The 21,029-nt window shown below is 42.8% G+C and overlaps 1 protein-coding gene across 8 annotated transcripts in view; it reads left to right on the top strand.

Moving 5' to 3' along the window:
* The first annotated feature begins 615 nt into the window (after positions 1–615).
* Positions 616–21,029, top strand: part of LOC124007098 (kelch-like protein 13) — a 66,924-nt gene continuing 46,510 nt past the window's right edge. For 2 of the 8 annotated variants that reach the window (XM_046317400.1, XM_046317396.1), the window contains exons 1-2: positions 616–748; positions 6,974–7,047. In XM_046317400.1, coding sequence (XP_046173356.1) covers positions 6,995–7,047 — 53 coding nt within the window. In that variant the 5' untranslated portion in view covers positions 616–748; positions 6,974–6,994. Of the gene's footprint in view, positions 749–6,973; positions 7,060–17,492; positions 18,014–21,029 lie in introns of those variants that run through there. The other 6 variants (XM_046317399.1, XM_046317395.1, XM_046317397.1 and 3 more) reach the window with 5 other exon arrangements.

Raw genomic sequence — 21,029 nt, 5'->3', positions numbered from 1 at the left:
CATGAACCATGACATAATACAGAACATTAATAGACAAGAACAGCTCAAGTGGTTTAAACCTTTTGGACCAGTGTTTGGCAATGTATACCTAGTTTCGAGTTCCACAATGGGTGTTTCACTGTTTGCTACAATGGTGGCCGACTGTGAAGCCATCAGAGAGGCATGCCATGTACTGTACACATAAGAGACTTGGTATAGTGAAGTGTGGGAATTCACTCTCTGAATAGAGGGGATAGTGTAACAACCCTTGCATAGCAAGGCTCATCACAATCACCCCAAACTTATTGAAACAGTGGTTAGTAGTCATTTGCTTGGGTAGCAAACATAGTCTTCAGGTCTGAAGGAAAGAGTGTGGTTCAGCGAACCAATTCAATTGCAGGGGTTCAGACCAGACTCAGAAATAAAACACACTTAATCTGGTTAAAAACAATTCCAAAAAATTGCTATCAATACAATTGATTTATAAATAAAAACCAACAAGATCGATATTTACAGAACTCTTATTTCTTCTATGAGGTTTCACAACTCCAGTAAATGGCATATTCTACCACCAGCTGGACCACGTCTACTTTGTTTGGTATTTAAGTTTTGCGACTATGAAAAATATTGCCGTATGATCCTACCATTTACCAGCGTGGCTACGTCACGTTCCTTGCAAACGACCATTGGATAGGTTGGAGGCGGACCTTAGTGAGATCTATGGGTAGAGAGGATTTGAGGGTTTAAGAAGAAAACAAGGACGTATCAGGTAGGAATTTCGCTATTTAAAAGTTTATAGAATGTCTTTTAAATTCTCCTTTTATATGTATAATGTTGAATACAACATAAAACGCAACCCAACGTTTTCAATTACGGGTAACTAGCTAAAGAAGTAGCTAGCTAGCTAAGTAGCTTAAGATGTAGCTTCAGCTGGCTAACTAACTTCACGGGTAGCCATGCTGTGGGGTTTGTCCTTCCTACAAATGCTCTCGCCCGGCGAAGTTGGTATACATTGACACTGCTTAATGGGTTTAAGCACCCTACGATAGCTAACTAGCTAAATATACGTTCCACCGTTATTTCTAATTGTTGCCTTAGCTTTTCACTTAGGTGATCATGAATGTTTGGAATAAAGATGTGTTGTAACTAACTATCCAGCCTGTAGTTACAGCTAGCTAGCCATCCAGCCTGTAGTTACAACTAGCTAACGTTAGCTATCTAACTTTCAGACTTTCTGAACAGTGGTGGTCATACCAGGTAGCTAGCTAGACAGCTAGCAAGCTAGTGAAAGTTTTAGAAGTTTCCAATAAACATGTGTAGTCATGTCCTCCATGCATGGCTACGCTGGGGTTAACTTGTTGTTAAACTTAAAGCTAGCTAACGGTTGACTGTACAGCAGCAGGTTAACTGTTATCTATTTGATATTTTGGTTAGCTAGTATGAACGCCAGGAAAGTGAGGCATGGATAATTATTAATAATAATTTACCTTGTTACCACGATATCGGCGTGACAGACTGAGGTTTAGAATATTCAATTGAATTGAGGGCGTCGACTGGGCGCTGTCCTTTTTTCTAGTTCCAAATGTCATTCTTGCTGCTCTTTATCTATGTTAACGTAATGACTGACATTAGCTAATGATTTAATGACCTTTAACCATGTGAAATTTGACCGACTCAATTGCTCGACAATTTGTGCATCACCTGTCAGAAGACCTTCTCGTGTAAATAATTTGTTTGTAATATAGGGTCGGTATAGGTGCACTCAGAAGGTGGATGTGTTTATCGGAGGAGCTGGTGTCATGAGGATTGCCATACGAGACAACATCCAAAACGCTAACTGAGTTAGTTACCTGCCCCAATGGAGCATGCACGTATTTGTTTTCAAAATCAGTATATCATTATGGAAGCAGCAGACCATCACCCATCACATGAGCCCTTTTTAGTGTAATGCCAATTGGTCTTTTGATACATGTTTGTCAGATCTGTGCACATGTGGCAACTACATAGCATGTACAGTAGGCTACACAGTATACTTCAAAACCTCTGTGTAGGCTAAAGGCTAGCCAGACCTAGTGGACTGAACTCCACGGTGAAGGAAGTTTATGATGAACTTCACCAACAGAGTGGAGCAGAGACCAGGCTTTGTGGAATTGAGCTCCGGTGACATCGATTCAGCCATGGTCAATACTTAAAGGTAAAATGGTAGGCGTTTCATGATTTACATGTGTCCTCTGTAGTTGCTGGACTTTCTTTGCTGAAATCATACTTTTTCAATAAACGTGAATCAAATACAACCACCAACCTTTTGCTCGTTTCTGTCTCAAAGATGACAACTCAGTGCAAATGCGCATGTGTCAATTGAATCTCAAAGTATTTCAGCAAACAAAGTCATGCAAGTACAGATGACAAACATAGACATAGTGTAGGCGTTTCCTGATTGAAAGTTTTGACCTTGGGTGAATCAATGTAGTCGGAGCTCGATCCCACAAAGCCTGGTCTCTGTTTCACTCTGTTGGTGCAGTCATCATAAACTTCCTTCTCCATGGAGTGGCGTTTAGTCTGCTAAGCCAGACTTAGTTTTTCTCAATGTTGGCCATGTTTTATGTGTTTTTGTGTTCTTTGTCCTGAGTGTGACTGGAGAAAGTAGCCTACACATTGTTCACAGTCAAAGGGCCCTTTGCCGCTGACCTGCAAAAATAACAAGTAACGTGCCATGTCCAAGATGGCCACTGATTGGCTTTGTGTTTTGGCCTCTCTGGATGGAGGATCATGGTTGAACCTTGTTTGTCCTGTCTAGGCCTAGTAGTTTAGTTCTTCAAGGTTGCCCTCTCCTGGCTTAGCCTGACCTACAATCATGTCCTCAGGTGGAAACTTTCAAGATCAGGAGGAATTTCATTAAAACTAAATGCATGCTCTTCAACCGATCGCTACCTGCCCGCCCGTCCAACATCACTATTCTGGACGGTTCTGACTTAGAATATGTGGACAACTTCAAATAACTAGGTGTCTGGTCAGACTGTAAACTCTCCTTCCAGACTCACAATAAGCATCTCCAATCCAAAGTTAAATCTAGAATTTGCTTCCTATTTTGCAATAAAGCATCCTTCACTCATGCTGCCAAACATACACTTGTAAAACTGACCATCCTACTGATCCTCGACTTCGGCGATGTCATTTACAAAAATAGCCTCCAATACCCTACTCAATAAATTTGATGCAGTCTATCACAGTGCCATCCGTTTTGTCACCCAAACCTCATATACTACCCAACACTGCAACCTGTACGCTCTCGTTGGCTGGCCCTCGCTTCATACTTGTCGCCAAACCCACTGGCTCCAGGTCATCTACAAGACCCTGCTCGGTAAAGTCCCCCCTTATCTCACCTCGCTGGTCACCATAGCAGCACCCACCTGTAGCACGCGCTCCAGCAGGTATATTTCTCTGGTCACCCCCAAAACCAATTCTTACTTTGGCCGCCTCTCCTTACAGTTCTCTGCTGCCAATGACTGGAACAAACTGCAAACATCTCTGAAACTGGAAACACTTATCTCCCTCACTAGCTTTAAGCACCAGCTGTCAGAGCAGCTCAAAGATTACTGCACCTGTACATAACCCATCTATAATTTAGCCCAAACAACTACTTCTCCCCCTACTGTATTTATTTATTTATTTTGCTCCTTTGCACCCCCATTATTTCTATCTCTACTTTGCACATTCTTCCACTGCAAATCTACCATTCCAGTGTTTATTATTATTTATTTTTTTACTTGCTATATTGTATTTACTTCGCCACCATGGCCTTTTTCTTACCTTTACCCCCCTTATCTCACCTCATTTGCTCACATTGTATATAGACTTATTTTTCTACTGTATTATTGGCTGTATGTTTGTTTTACTCCATGTGTAACTCTGTGTTGTTGTACCTGTCGAACTGCTTTGCTTTATCTTGACCAGGACGTAATTGTAAATGAGAACTTGTTGAGTGATGTCATGTCCCAGCCTTTGTTGCACTGCGTGTATGACAACTCCAACTACTTTGATATGCATCTGAATGGTGACTAGTAGGAAGAGATTTCTGTCACTACTTTTAAGTCATTAGGATATGCAATGTAGCTACATAATTGTACAATTTTAATGCCACTATGCGCACCTACAATTAGCTTGGATGGTGTGGAAGCCACAGGTGTTGTCACCTTTTATTATAGGTAGCAGACTAACTGCTATATTATCTACTCGCTTTTAATTTTCTGTCACCTCTCTTCCAATGTCCTTCTGTCTGACTATGTAGACCCCTGGTGGGGGAACTATCCACACAGACTGTGCTGCAATTATCACCCCATCTGATCTCCACTGTAATCATGACCAAGCTGAACAGTGGGGTGCAGGGAGGACAGATGGCAGACAACGCCCCAAAATATGAGTCTGAAATATTAATAGAAAGGCCATATGCTCATGCTGCTAAGAAATGGAAAAAGAGAGGAGGCAGAGCTGAGCTCTGTCCACCTGGCCTTGTGGAAATTTGGGAGATAAATATTTGTTGCTTATTTCATTGTACAACATTTCATTGTCATGTGTTTAACCTTTATTTAATTAGGCAAGTCAGTTGAGAATAAATTCTTATTTACAATGACGGCCTAACCCGGGCGACACTGGGCCAATTGTGTGCCGCCCCATGGGACTCCCAATCATGGCCGGTTGTGATACAGCCTGGAATCGAACCAGGGTCTGTAGCGACGCCTCTAGCACTGAGATGCAGTGCCTAAGACCACTGTGCCACTTGGTCAACCCTATCTCTCTTATTGAAAATATTTTATAATGAGGTTAATTAGGAAAAAGGTGAAACAAAGTCTTAAATGTAGAATTTTGAACGACTATATTTGAGCAATATTGCTAATAACACAAACCACGAGGTAGAGATCTGCTACGCGACACGAGCCCGATGGGCCCAACATTTATAATGGATTTGCTAAAGGAGGAAGTTATTTTTGGTTCCAGGCAGGGCCTTAAATTTGGCTATCAGGCCTGGGTAGGGCCTGAATGTCGCGGGCTTAAAATTCATGCCCAGCAGGGTTATATCCTGAGGTGCCTTATTTGGGATGGGTGGTGTCCAGATTTTCATATGGTCATGTTGTTTCTGTACCATACCGGGTTATACGGTATTACCGGAAGTGCACACAAGGGGCGCTATTTCCACAATAATTGGATGCAGCGATCTTGATCCAGGAAGGGATTGAATGTCTCTGCTGTAACCAAGAAGCTTGATCTTGACATCAAGCCACTTAACAAGCAAGTTATCAAACCAAATGCATAGCTGGAGGCCAGACCTGGATATAATTTATTTGACACATAGTAATACTTAACTTAACCTCTTGCTCCTACCTGGCACGCAGGCGTCCCATCTAGAGATCTGGAAATGCAAATGCTCTACGCTAAATGCTAATAGTATTAGTTAAAACTCAAACGTTCATTAAAATACACATGCAGGGTATTGAATTAAAGCTACACTCGTTGTAAATCCAGGCAACAAGTCAGATTTTTTAAATGCTTTTCGGTGAAAGCATGAGAAGCTATTATCTGATAGCATGTAACACCCCAAAAGACCCGCAGGGGACGTAAACAAAATAATTAGCATAGTCGGCGCTACACAAACCGCACAATAAAATATAAAACATTCATTACCTTTGACCATCTTCTTTGTTGGCACTCCTAGATGTCCCATAATCACTATTGGGTCTTTTTTTTCTTCGATTAAATCGGTCCATATATAGCCTAGATATCGATCTATGAAGACTGTGTGATAAACGAAAAAAATAGCGTTTCATAACGTAACGTCATTTTTTAAAATTAAAAAAGTCGACGATAAACTTTCACAAAACACTTCGAAATACTTTTGTAATGCAACTTTAGGTATTAGTACACGTTAATAAGCGATAAAATTCATCATGAGGTGATGTAAATTCTATAGGTGTCCGTCTGGAAAAAATGTCAGGAGAAATCTCAACCAAAACATCCGGTCGGAGACCGGAGGGAATCGGTTCCCTTGATTCGGTTTGACCAAGAATCAAAGCCGAAGCAAATGACAAGACTCTAGACATCGTGTGGAAGCTGTAGGTACTGCAACCTCGGCCTCATTTAATTCGGTTCACCTTTAACAATTCCTGGACGTGGCGCATGGATATTTATTTCCATTTTCAGTGATCAGATTTTCCTGCACTTTTCGATGAAACGCACGTTCTGTTATAGTCACAGCAGTGATTTAACCAGTTTTATAAACGTCTGAGTGTTTTCTATCCACACATACTAATCATATGCATATACTATATTCCTGGCATGAGCAGCAGGGCGCTGAAATGTTGCGCGGTTTTTAACAGAATATTCGAAAAAGTAGGGGGGTAGGAGTAACAGGTTAAGCTGTGGCGTTGGTATTTCGGGGGCGGGGGGGGGGGGCTCTACGGTATATCGCCCGAGCCTTATTGCTATTATAAACTGGTTACTGGCATGAATAGAACAGTAAACACCTATTTTGTGTCATACCCGTGTTATATTGTCTGATATTTCTTATAGTCAATCCGCATCCAGGACCCACACTACCCGGTTTATAATGCGAGTTTGAAAACAAATGCACTACAGGAAGGGATTAGCCTATTGCATTTTATGACTTTGAAACTAAACAGGGGAACGGGGTTTGGCTAGGAGTCAGTCAGTGTTGGCAATGGGGGTAGCACTGTGACAACTGTTAAAGTAGTGTAGATTGTCCATCTCCCATTTCCAGTTTGCGGTCTCGCAGCCCTGAGCTTCGGCTTTCACTGGGACAGAAGGTGCCAGTGGAGAAGTAGGATAGGACTGAACCGGTCTTAGATTTTCCAAACACTCCACAAACTTTCTTTAGGCTATTCATGTGTACAGGCGAAGGGGTTGATGATTGTATTATCACCTAAATGACCTTTGAAGAGCCCTGACAATATCATTAATGTATTGTTCACCTGTTTTTCAGTGGTGTGGTTTTGGCGAGGGCATGGAGCACCCTGTACACAGAGGGGAGACGATGTCCCTCGGACTGCACGACAGGTACTGTGCAATGTATGTCCAAAATTTATTCTACATCTATACACACAATCATTCAACGTTCCTCACTTTCCTCTGAAGTGGCTCATTTTAGCCGTTCTGGGTTTTAGCCGTTCTGTGAACATGTAACGTTAGTAATTATCTCATCTCTTAATTAATATATGAAGTTAGTCTAACGACATTAAATATTTTTAATTCTCATTTCTGTCAGGTCTGCTTGCTTTCTCTTACGAACAGAGACAGAAATTGTGGTTTTAAACAAAAATAATATTTCCTTTTTGATAGTCTGAGTTTCTACCTCTTGCATCATTTGCAATATTCTGTTTCTATTTTAACTTTAACTTGCCTGTTAAGTAACATTCATGATTCCATCTTAAAGTGAGTCAAAGACATGGACTCAGTATGGAGTGTTCATGCAGCTCAGTGTGTGTGGGCTAACTTAGCTGTTGACCATGCTGCAGCAGTGATTCAGGTTGGGTTACAGCGTGTATCCATGACTCAGTCTGTCAGAGGGCTGTCATTGTCCCCCTGTTGCTGGGTAAATGGCTGCCTCTTTGGGCCTGTCTCCAGGCCCCTCTTTGGGACGTGTTGTTTTTGTACCAAGTGACTAATGCCTTATTTCAAGCTGTGAGTGGAGTTTTATCTGTAAGCCAGTTACTATCGTCAACGGTAATGAATTAGGAAGTTGTGTGATTGTGGAGAGCCAGGGGAGATTTCTCACAACATCATGACTGTTGACTATTTTCAATTCTGCTGCTCTCATGACTGTATTTTTCTGAGTCCTCTATGGTGTAGTCAGCTAGGCTTCTCTAAGCCCCTGTCCTTTGTGCCTTCCTGTGTGTTGCAGCAGCTGTTCAGGGATTTTGTCTTCTCGGAGCACTTCATGAAGATTTCAGTGGAGTGCCTCAATTAGAAATGCTTTCATGACACAATGTTACAGATTTATCTCTAACTAGAATCTGTGTCAGTGCATTTTGACCTATGGTTTATTAGAATGATGAGCTCTGACTACTCAAGTATAGTTTTTTTTTTTTTTTTTAACAAATTGTATTTCTTTCCACCAAAACAAGTTGCTGTGATGTCTAACCTAATCCTGCCTTCAGTCATTTCCATGACCATAACCACAACAACAGATCTTAACGGGCAATGCTTCAGTCGTGTGGTTTTCTGGTTTCCCTTTTGTAAAGTTTGTATTTCCTTATTATATTGTGTCCAGTCCTTTTGAAGCTAAGCAGTAGTTTGAGGCTGCCGGATCATAGGCTTGGCAGGACTCTACGCTGGCCTTTAAAAACAAAACAAAAATACAAGGAGCAAGTGTGCGCCTAAGTTCAAATGTAGGCACGCGCACAAAGAAATTTAGGAGCACAATTACAAATATTTGAGGTAATAAAGCTAGAATTGTACATTTTTCTAGGCTCACTGGTGCGCTTAAATAAAAATAAAAAACACATCCCACAGAAAAATATTTAGCCGCATATGCCAGTAAAATTGTCACACTGTAGATAGAGCCCTGCACTTGAGCGCTATACAGGGGTATGACTTTCAAAACCGTTGAAACAATTTCTAGCTTATTCTTTATTTTTAAATAAATACCTGCAGTCGACTTGTGCGCTAGGTTAATAGATAAAGCAGATCGCGTTCTTCAGTTCACCTGTTGCATTATTGTTTCATTATGAAGCTGTTCCCCAAAGCAGCTGATTAAGCCAGCCATGTGGTAAGTTTTTTATCAAAGAGCAAACGGAATCTTTTGGGACATGACGATCCACTGTTGTGCAAGAGTTACAATTTAAATTCACTACAGCTGTTTGACAGCTAAATATCTTATCTTAAACTATAGGTTTAACTATCTAAGATTCTCTACAGCTCAGGGCTCCAGCATTTGGTGAGCTAAGTAGCTAACTTGCTCAAGATCAAGCTTCTTGGTTACAGCAGAGACAGTCAATCTCCTGGATCAAGATCCCTGCTGTCTAATTATTATTATTTTATATATTTAAACTTTATTTATAGATTTTCAGATATAACAAAAACAGTACAACACCAACCCCTCATTCTCCCACCCCTCCCTTCTTAATTATTTGTTTTGTGCGTGTAGCAAACTTTCAGTAGCCTATTGAGATAGTTGTATAATACGCTGGGTTGTCTGTCCTTGCAATTAGTTTGTTTGCTTGCACTTGTTAGCATTTAGCTACTGTTCGTTATGGGAAGTTTGGAAAGACTTGCACTGCCGGTAGTACCGTATACCCCGGTATGGTATAGAAACAGCATGAAGCTATGAAAATCTGGACACCGTTGAAGCCTACTGGACCAGCATGTCCCTCTGTTGTCACGCAGCTTGCTACCTCCTAATGAGCATCAAGGAATAGTTGCTAGGCAGTGGCAGTCTTTGGCCAGAGAGCGTGCCGCTGGACTGGACAACGTGGTGCAGTGGAGCGAGAGTAGACCACAAGCTGATGGGGGGGAGAGGTTGATGGCTTAATCAAACGCACAGATGGGCAGTTATTATTGGCATAATGGGTTTGTCATCATTCCTCCCCTCCCAACCAACAGTAGCTTCAGCTCTCCAGCATCACTATTTTGAGTGCTGTTGTAATGAATAAACCATACAGCAGCTTGACTGGCTTTTAGTGAGTGTATTGTGGGAGTTGAGGTGTTTTATTTCTCTTTCATTCTGTGCTAAGCAAAGTGTCTTTTCAATTTAAGTAGGAGCACTATAATGTACATTTCATGTCCAGATGGAGGTAGTAACAATGCACTAAAAAGGCAGGAACATTTCAGTGCATCACTTGGCAAGGTGATACTCCTAATGCGACAGTTGTTGGCCAGCAAACACTAGACTGCTGCAAACCTTCTTTTGAGGTGGACAGTTGACTCTTCTAGGCACTCTTAATAGCAAGCTCATGGGAACGTGTGCTGTTGGCAAGGTTTGTTTCCCCCATTTTCGCTTTCACCAGCTTCCATCTGTTGCATCGATGTACCCCAATTGGCAAATCTACATCTGTATGCGGCGCTACACTTCTGCTGTCCACATATGAACTCGAGTACCTAAATCCAATGTCTATTCAACCCTGTACACTGGGGTGAATCTGTATTTTCTAAAGCCAACTCTTTCTTCTGTCCTCAACCACATACGGTGTGACGATTGGTTTTGTCAAAGGTCTTTTTTTGTACTGCCCTGAATTGATCCCTGTGACCTAGCCTAACTCAGTCAGGCTACCTCTGGCGAGCACATGGAGGGCAGTGCGGCCCCCCCAAAGAAATGCCACCCCACACCATGACTGACCCACCGCCAAACCGGTCATGCTGGAGGATGATGCAGGCAGCAGAACGTTCTCCATGGCGTCTCCAGACTCTGTCACGTCTGTCACATGTGCTCAGTGTGAACCTGCTTTCATCTGTGAAGAGCACAGGGCGCCAGTGGCGAATTTGCCAATCTTCGTGTTCTCTGGTAAATGCCAAACGTCCTGCACAGTGTTGGGCTGTAAGCACAACCCCCACCTGTGGACGTCGGGCCCTCATACCACCCTCATGGAGTTTGTTTCTGACCGTTTGAGGAGACACATGCACATTTGTGGCCTGCTGGAGGTCATTTTGCAGGGCTCTGGCAGTGCTCCTCCTGCTCCTCCTTGCACAAAGGCGGAGGTAGCGGTCCTGCTGCTGAGTTGTTGCCCTCCTACGGCCTCCTCCACGTCTCCTGATGTACTGGCCTGTCTCCTGGTAGCGCCTCCATGCTCTGGACACTACGCTGACAGACACAGCAAACCTTCTTGCCACAGCTCGCATTGATGTGCCATCCTGGATGAGCTGCACTACCTGAGCCACTTGTGTGGGTTTTAGACTCCGTCTCATGCTACCACTAGAGTGAAAGCACCGCCAGCATTCAAAAGTGACCAAAACATCAGCCAGGAAGCATAGGAACTGAGAAGTGGTCTGTGGTCACCACCTGGAGAACCACTCCTTTATTAGGGGTGTCTTGCTAATTGCCTATAATTTCCACCTGTAGTCTATTCCATTTGCACAACCGCATGTGAAATTTATTGTCAATCAGTGTTGCTTCCTAAGTGGACAGTTTGATTTCACTGAAGTGTGATTGACTTGGAGTTACATTGTGTTGTTTAAGTGTTCCCTTTATTTTTTTGAGCAGTGTATAATGAAACATGTTCAATTTGGTTTAAATAATGCAAAAATAAAGTAAAAGAAGAAAGCTTTTTTACATAGCACATATTGCACTAACTTTTAAGTTCCTTGCTCAGAACATGAGAACACATGAAAGCTGGTGGTTCCTTTTAACATGAGTCTTCAATATTCCCAGGTCAGAAGTTTTAGGTTGTAGTTAATATAGGACTATTTCTCGCTATACCATTTGTATTTCATATACCTTTTACTATTGGATGTTCTAATAGGTACTTTAGTATTGCTAGCCTAATCTCGGGAGTTGATAGGCTTGAAGTCATAAACGGCACAATGCTTCAAGCATTGCGAAGAGCTGCTGGCAAACCCAGTAAAGTGCTGTTTGAATGAATGCTTACGAACCTGCTGCTGCCTACCACCGCTCAGACTGGTCTATCAAATCATAGTCTTAATTATAATATAATAACACAGAAATACGAGCCTTAGGTCATTAATATGTTCAAATCCGGCAACTATCCTTTTGAAAACAAAACATTTATTTTTTCAGTGAAATACGGAACCATTACGTATTTTATCTACTGGGTGGCATCCATAAGTCTAAATATTCCTGTTACTTTGCACAACCTGCAATGTTATGTCATAATTACATAAAATTCTGGTAAATTTGTAAGCAACAAGCCAGGCGGCCCAAACTGTTGCATATACCCTGACTCTGCATGCAATGAACGCAATAGAAGTGACACAATTTCCCTAGTTTAATATTGCCTGCCAACACTAATTTATTTTAATTAAACATGCAGGTTTAAAAATATATACTTCTGTGTATTGATTTTAAGAAAGGCATTGATGTTTACGATTGTGCTTTTTTCGCAAATGCGCTTTTGTCAAATCATCCCCGTTTGGCCAAGTTGCCTGTCTTTGTTAGGAAGAAATGGTCTTCACACAGTTCGCAACGAGCCAGGCGGGCCAAACTGCTGCATATACCCTGACTCTGTTGCACAGAACGCAAGAGAAGTGACACAATTTCCCTAGTTCAAAGAAATTCATGTTAGCAGGCAATATTAACTACATATGCAGGTTTAAAATATATACTTGTGTATTGATTTTAAGAAAGGCGTTGATGTTTATGGTTCGGTACACATTGGTGCAACGACTGCTTTTTTCGCGAAAGCTCTTGTTAAATCACCCGTTTGGCGAAGTAGGCTGTGATTCAATGATAAATTAACAGGCATCGCATCGATTTATATGCAACACAGGACAAGCTAGTTAAACTAGTAATATCATCAACCATGTGTAGTTAACTAGTGATTATGTTAAGATTGATTGTTTTTATACGATAAGTTTAATGCTAGCTAGCACCTTACCATGGCTCCTCCTGGAATGCTGCGCAGTCTCCTCGTGGAGTGCAATGTAATCGGCCATAATCGGTGTCCAAAAATGCCGATTACCGATTGTTATGAAAACTTGAAATCGGCCCTAATTAATCGTCCATTCCGATTTATCGGTCGACCTCTAGTCTGTGTGCCGTATTCTCTGACTGGCTGTCTGTGATTATGCAGATGGGGCTAATCTCATCCCATTTAAGATGTTTAAGAAAGATTTTGACTGTTAATGTGAAAAGTTAAACATGAATCAGTAACCCATTACCCACCTAAGCCTAATTCTAGTAGCAGTTCTATTGTACTACACCCTGGCTTGTTTTATTTAGGACTACCGGTACACAGAGTTTGTATTGTCTGGCTGAAAGTGGATCATGACATAGAGAGTGTTCTTATGGGAGAGGTTTGTAGGGCTTTGAGCACGGTTCTATCCATCCTTCTCCAGCCCTGCCTGCCTGCTGCTGTTTCTGCACTCCTCGGTAGAAGTCCTCAGCCTTCAGCATCTGCTGGGCCTCTGCTTTCATCACCTCATCCCTCTGAATCCAAGCAAACTTTTGTTGCTCTCTACCTCAGTCTTTGATTTTTCTACACTGGGTGAGTTTCTCTTAGCTAGCACTTTCAGCAGGATTATTTCTCACCCCAGAAACGCTTTTATAAAGACAAATGCATATTCTTTTCTGATAATCGCCACGCCTTGCGAAATGCGTTAAAATGTGAAACAAACCAGGTGCTGTTTCATAGCTGGAACATGACATTCAGGGCACTTGCTTTTTAAATTTTTTTTTTTTTTTTACATGGTTCTTATTTGGATAGAGCCATTAGTACTTTTTAATGTCGGTTCGATTTCAGTTAGATTATATAAAAATGATCACAGTTTTCGGTTCAGATTTTTATATATAGATTTTTTTTAACATAAAATGCACTATGTTATGTGTGTTTAATGCCGTAACACAGAATAAAACAATTCATAAAAGTCCCATGATGGTAGTGACTGCCCATTACAGCTTATCACTTACTATTTCATTCACATTACTTTTTATAAATATTTCAGATGTTGTGTATATTACATTTGTTTTGTTAAATTACTTTATTTGATTCCAAGTCATCATCTCATCTCTATAGAGCTGCTGTCTATGCTGTCTGACAAAACCACTATTTTAGTTGTTCTTCAAAGTAAATAAGGCATACTTTTAAGACTGCTGAATACCAACTATCAATCACTTAGATCATGTATTTTCAGGCTCGTGAAGCAACTGCTTTATATTTCTCTCAATAGTGCGTTCTCTGTCTCCATGTCTGCTGCGCACAAACGGACAAGTTTTTAAGCTTGTGTGCAATGGATTATGGTCATTGTAGTTTAGCACTGAAAACATGGTAATTAACTATGTAGAATATTGGCTTGTTGGAAACTTCAACTCCCTGCTACATCGCACAGTTCAGGCCTGATCTGATTTATCTGTACAAAAACTGCACATCGATCTCACAGAAAAAAAGCATGAAGTGGAATTCAAATGATTGAACTATCAATTATACTGAACAAAAATATAAATGCAACATGCAACAATTTCAAAGATTTTGCTGAGTTAGAGTTCATATAAGGAAATCAGTTAGTTGAAATAGATGCATTAGGGCCTAGATTTCACAAGACTGGGCCGGGTTGCAGCCCACTGGGGATCCAGGCCCAGCCAATCAGAATGAGTTTTTCCCCACAAAAGGGCTTTATGAAAGAAATAAATACTCCTCAGCACTGTTTTACCAATCCTGTGACAGCTGGATAGACTGTCCGATGAGATGAAGGTGATTCTGATCGGGCCAGAGAGGATGGATGAGGAACCACACTGTGTGGTGGTGACCGCATGCGCAGTCAGCTGCTTGCTTGAGGGGGTATATGGCGTTTAGACAGTACAGTTCCCTCTGTGTCCACTAGATGGTATACATTTGTCTGTTCTGCAGTCAGTCACGAGGGCTGTCTGTTCCCCTGATGCTCATACAAGCATGAACCCACGCCTAATGGCCAGTACAAATGTCAGGCAAAGGCAAGGTGCACCAAACGCAATGCAAAACAATCTTATGGACAAGAAAATGTGTAGATGGTCGACACTTTAATATGGTGTATGTGTTATTTTAGTCCAGTGTGTTTCTGTTAGAACGAGTGATGGGGTTTGCGTTAAAGTGAGACAGATTTTTAGCAGTGTTACAGCACAGTGAGGATGCATTCCTGTCATCCAGGGCTGTTAGGTCAGTGTGCATAGCTCAGGAGTCTGGCTGTTTCTCTCTCCTCTCCCACCCCCTCCCCCCAACGGCCCTAATCGCTTCTGAAAGAAGTCCGCAGATTGATGCTCACCAAGGCTCTGATAAAAGCAGCCATTGTCAGGCTTCACTCTAAAAGCTGGAGGAGTTTGGTTATTGAGGACTAGGCTGTCAGTGCTGCCTCCCCGCTTTGTTCCCAGCCTGTCTTGTTCTTCATAATACTGCTTGGTTATTGTGGCTTGCAGGGCAGAAGTCAAACGACATAATAATAACGCAGTTTCTTCAATAGATGTTCAGATGACATTCTGTTTTTGAAAAAGGGAAGTGTTTCATGATGAAACATACAATGATTGCGAAATTGCATTGGCCTAACTAGCTTAGTCTTTTTAAATGGGCAACTCTACATTTAGGACTATCTGGTTTCATGACAGGTCCAGTACCATGTTTAGATGTTTGCCCTCTCCGTTTTTGATTTAGGATTGTATCTAAATAAAGAGGAGCAGCTTTAGTACCCTAGATACAGGCTGTAGTACAGGTCAGTATAACCTGCACACAGAGCTCAGGCTGTAGTACAGGTCAGTATAACCTGCACACAGAGCTCAGGCTGTAGTACAGGTCAGTATAACCTGCACACAGAGCTCAGGCTGTAGTACAGGTCAGTATAACCTGCACACAGAGCTCAGGCTGTAGTACAGGTCAGTATAACCTGCACACAGACCTCAGGCTGTAGTACAGGTCAGTATAACCTGCACAGAGAGCTCAGGCTGTAGTACAGGTCAGTATAACCTGCACACAGAGCTCAGGCTGTTGTACAGGTCAGTATAACCTGCACACAGAGCTCAGGCTGTTGTACAGGTCAGTATAATCTGCACACAGAGCTCAGGCTGTTGTACAGGTCAGTATAACCTGCACACAGAGCTCAGGCTGTTGTACAGGTCAGTATAACCTGCACACAGAGCTCAGGCTGTTGTACAGGTCAGTATAACCTGCACACAGAGCTCAGGCTGTAGTACAGGTCAGTATAACCTGCACACAGAGCTCAGTGTTTTGATCCAGAGACAGGCTTGGTGTGTTTTTTTCACTCTGATATTAATTGTATTTTTGTATGGAGGAGGAGCAGGTACAAATTAACGTATTCAGCCATGCTTTGTTCACTCAGACTGACGCATATTAATAATTTTTATGTGCTCACATCTGGCTCAGCGCCATCCCCACTCATCTGACAAAGGGTTTTTTAATCCCCTGGTTTCCATTGTCTTTTTCATTCCTACCGCCATCATAGAGTGTAATCTGCACCCATAAAAATATACTCCCCGTCATCCTCTGTAACCACAGACAAAGACTGAGAACATGACTACCCTGCCTGAGAGAACAGGCTGTGTACTCTGTTGAAAGAGTTTCATAGTGAAGAAGTGGTCCAAGACATCATGGCTCCAAAGAAATGACCTGCAGTGGTTCCATTGGTTGATATTCTCCCTAGATATGGGACGAGATGGTGAGGAGTCAACCTTAAGGGAGGGGTTAAGGGCAGGTTGGAAGACATTACCTTAATTAAGCTCCAGAGTGAGAAAGCAGGAGTGGGCTGACTATAACCCTCAGCTTGGCTGAGGCTGGCACTTTTAGAAGTTCCACAATAGGTCGTTTTTCATGACGATGGGAGTAGAAGAGATTTGAGAGAAAGGGCTAGAGAAAGGGCTTGTCAAAAGGAAGTAGCACACAGGAAATTACTTTGCTTTAGACTTCTTGACAGGGCCTTCAGAGCTCTTTGGACGAGAGGGACTGTAATCGTGGAAATGAGCTGCACAGTGCTCTATTCATGGTTGTATTTTTCTCTTGGTGCTTGGGTGAATGTTGATCTGAGGTTTAAAGGTGTTTTAGTGTTCCATCTTGATCAGCTAGCTGCCTCAGGCAAGGCCATGGCTTACTGCACACTGTGGGAAGATCTCAATTGCATACTCCTCGCATCCTCTCTCCTTGTCCCCTTTTCAAAACGCATTGGATTAGAAAGCCAGAGGTCCCTCCCCTTTTGACTTTCTGATCCAATGGGTTTTGAGAAGGAGAAGAGGAGAGAGGACGCAAGGAGTATGCAATTGAGATGATCTCCGTGTTCCTGCTAGATAAGAGGGCACCGTGGATGACGGCCATGCAGGAGACACTATGAGGGGACAATACAACTGCAAGTGTCCAGCGAATGAGATCTTCATTGTATATCTACTAGTATAGGCTATACAATCTGCCATGCTTGCATATTAGGCTTATATTTTATCTTTGATAAAAGTGGAGAATAAACATTACCTCCGAAGGTGTAGGGGGACAAGTTGTCCATAGAAATATAATTATATTCCTATGATGTACTCTCTCTCCCACATGGAATTACACCTAGCCTCCTAGCCTATGTGGGTGTATCTGAAGTCGCACTAGAGGTTTTATTACCAGTTATAAATGGGAAGATGTAAACTTAATGGACTGGTTAGAAATACCAAACATTCCTTTTGATTTCCCAGTGTGAACTAGTGGTAATTTTAGGCACCGCTCTCCTGAGGGTGGGGAGACGCTAGCTACTGTATTTAAGCCTCTGCTCAGTGCTGTGGGGTTTTCTCCTCCCTTTCTCTTACTCATCCCTCCTCTCCCCTCCACCTCCCCCCTCACTATAACAAGCCCAGCACTGCAGTCGCCGCTCCTTTAACAAGGTGGCACTGTTGTTGAGCTGCTGGGCTGGAGACGGCACAGCCTCAAAGGACTGGAGGCTTTTTCCCTTCTAACAGAGATGACTGTGAGCTGCCGTTGCCCCTGTAGACACAGGAGATAGGATCTATTGGCTTCTTCTCACTGCTACCACAGCTACCGTTAGGATCTATTGGCTTCTTCTCACTGCTACCACAGCTACCGTTAGGATCTATTGGCTTCTTCTCACTGCTACCACTGCTACCGTTAGTGTCATAAGCCGGTGTAGCCTGCGCTGCTGTTGCTGCCTTAACCACTCCACCGCTGTCGCTGCTGCTCTCCCTGCCTCTGATCCTTGTGGGCAGAGTGGGATGGAAGCCCTCGCTGGAAGCCTGTTCATGGAAATGCTCTTTGCCGTTGTTTGCGCTGTAGCTCCGTGCTGGTGACAACATGCCGTTAAAATGGAAAAGCGGTTCTCCTGTCAGCTGGAAATTCCCAGTGCAAGTTCTTAAGACATCCAGGTCCTCACCGCTCTCTCCTGCCTATATGTGAGTAAGGAACAAATTCTATTCATAGCATGCTGTGGTGGTGTATTTTCAGTTTTAGATTTTGTTCAGTTGTGGTGTATTATTTTGGGGTATGGGGAGTCCCCGTCTGTCATTGCAGCCTAATTGGGCAAAATATGATGGGAGCTTTGTTGTGTGTCGATTTAATACCCTCCTTTGTGCCGCGTGTGATGACTGGCCAGCTAGCGGAGCGCTGTCCTCTAGATCGGTGTGCTGACTGGCCAGCTAGCGGAACGCTGTCCTCTAGAGCGGTGTGATGACTGGCCAGCTAGCGGAGCGCTGTCCTCTAGATCGGTGTGATGACTGGCCAGCTAGCGGAGCGCTGTCCTCTAGATCGGTGTGATGACTGGCCAGCTAGCGGAGCGCTGTCCTCTAGAGCGGTGTGCTGACTGGCCAGCTAGCGGAACGCTGTCCTCTAGAGCGGTGTGCTGACTGTCCAGCTAGCGGAGTGCTGTCCTCTAGAGCGGTGTGATGACTGGCCAGCTAGCGGAACGCTGTCCTCGAGAGCGGTGTGATGACTGGCCAGCTAGCGGAACGCTGTCCTCTAGAGCGGTGTGATGACTGTCCAGCTAGCGGAACGCTGTCCTCTAGAGCGGTGTGCTGACTGGCCAGCTAGCGGAGCGCTGTCCTCTAGATCGGTGTGCTGACTGTCCAGCGTGTGGAACGCTGTCCTCTAGAGCAGTATGGCTTATTATCCATGGCCGTGGCCCATTTTCAATTTTTTTGGGACCAGGACCACATCCACTGCCCCTCTCCGCCCTCCCTGGGGCTGTGTTTTTCCGCCTGCAAGGACTGTCGGCCGCCACAACAAGCTTGGGAGGAGGAGCCTGCCTTCCTTTGTCAGGGCATCAGGCTTGCCCTGGTTTAGGAGCTATTGTTTGTTGCTGTGGAGGGGGGAAGGGCAGAATATGGAGGGTCCCTCCAGGCTCTCCTCCCTCCATTTCCTCCTTTCTGGGGAGAAGCCCCATATCATGTCCTCTGCCAGTCACCCTGCTAGGCTAGCTCTAGGTAAATGGCAGGGATCAGAGTATCGTTCCTAACCAGTCTACAGTAGTAACCTTGTTTTAATCTGTCTTGGAAGACCGTGTACAGTAACCAAGCTTAATCTGCCTTGGAGGATAGTGTACAGTAACCAAGTTTAATCTGCCTTGGAGGATAGTGTACAGTAACCAAGTTTATTTTGACTTGGAGGATAGTGTACAGTAACCTGGTTTAACCTGGTTTGGAGGACAGTGTACAATAATTTGGCTTAATCTGGTTTGGAGGACAGTGTACAGTAACCAGGCTTAATCTGCCTTTGATGATAGTATACCGTAGTAACCTGGCTTGGAGGATAGTATACAGTAGTAACCTGCCTTAATCTGCCTTGGATGATAGTATACCGTAGTAACCTGGTTTATTCTGTTTTGGTGGATAGTATACCGTAGTAACCTGGTTTATTCTGCCTTGGTGGATACTATACAGTAGTAACCTGGCTTATTCTGCCTTGGTGGATACTATACAGTAGTAACCTGGTTTATTCTGCCTTGGTGGATAGTATACCGTAGTAACCTGGCTTGGAGGATAGTATACAGTCGTAACCTGGCTTAATCTGCCTTGGTGGATACTATACAGTAGTAACCTGGTTTAATCTGCTTTGGTGGATAGTATACCGTAGTAACCTGGCTTGGAGGATAGTATACAGTCGGAACCTGGCTTAATCTGCCTTGGTGGATAGTATACCGTAGTAACCTGGTTTAATCTGCTTTGGTGGTTAGTATACCGTAGTAACCTGGCTTGGAGGATAGTATACAGTCGGAACCTGGCTTAATCTGCCTTGGTGGATACTATACAGTAGTAACCTGGTTTATTCTGCCGTGGAGGATAGTGTACAGTAGTAATTTGTTTTAATCTGGTTTAAAGGATAGTGTACAGGAACCTGTCCTAATCTGGTTTGGAGGACAGTGTACAGTAACCTTGCTTAGTCTAGTTTGGAGGATAGTGTACAGCAGTAACCTGTCTTAATCTGGTTTGGAGGACAGTGTCATTCATCTGCTTTGGAGGACTGGCATCCTCAGGAGCAGAGACGGTATCAGTGCTGTCAATCCTGGCAAGTGAAAATGAACGGTGGTACATTGCTTCTTAGTTAAAGCTAGATTGAAAAGCTCATGGTCAGTTGATGAATGTGTGTTTGATTTTTGGCTTCATTTTTATCCTGATATTTCTAGTGGAATTTCAGGCTGTTTGCTAGTTCTTTATTGCAAGATTAATGAGATGGTCTCGATATATGCTTTACCATACAGTAGATGCGTCATTTACATTAAATATTGCATGTGGTTACATTCGGCTTATTGATATAAAAATGTCTACATTTTACCTTGCCTTTCTATTACCTTTCTATGCCTCCTGAGTGGATGCAGATACTGTAAGTTTGTTTACATTGCGGTCGTCTATGCCCTATTTAAGTGAACTCCCTAATGCGTTGCAGGCGCGTAGAATGTTTGATTTTTTTCCCATCCACCGAATTATATTTACATGGTAAAGCACCAAGAATATGCCTTCAGGGTTTGAGGTAAATGGAATGGCAGGTAAATCTCTAAAAGAAAAAGGGGTTGAGTCTTAATGTGTATTAGTTTACATATGGACTCGCATCAAGTCTCTGCCTGTAATGTTTTTGGCTAATTTCCCAAAACCAGAATGACATCATAGAAAAAATGACTTTACAATCACTGTACATTTCTAAATGTAATTCAAATTTAACATTTGCGCATAATTGTATATCAAAACTTTTTTTTATTTAATTGTATATTTAATTTATTTCTGTATCCTAAATTGAATTGACATGGACTTGACCCCAGTCCTGGAGCCACCAATTCTCACATGGGAGACTTAGTTTAACGATGATTCATATGGATTGAGAAACTAACATACAGACTCCAACCACTATACTGGGGCTATAGACCTACATATTTTACCATTGCATATAGCACTTTGTCTCTAACGTTAGGACAGTCAAATA

The sequence above is a fragment of the Oncorhynchus gorbuscha genome, linkage group LG20 (assembly GCF_021184085.1).
Source record: "Oncorhynchus gorbuscha isolate QuinsamMale2020 ecotype Even-year linkage group LG20, OgorEven_v1.0, whole genome shotgun sequence".
Classification (NCBI taxonomy): Eukaryota; Metazoa; Chordata; class Actinopteri; order Salmoniformes; family Salmonidae; genus Oncorhynchus; species Oncorhynchus gorbuscha.
Note: the sequence above shows the minus strand (reverse complement) of the source record. Positions and strands in the feature narration are given on the sequence as shown.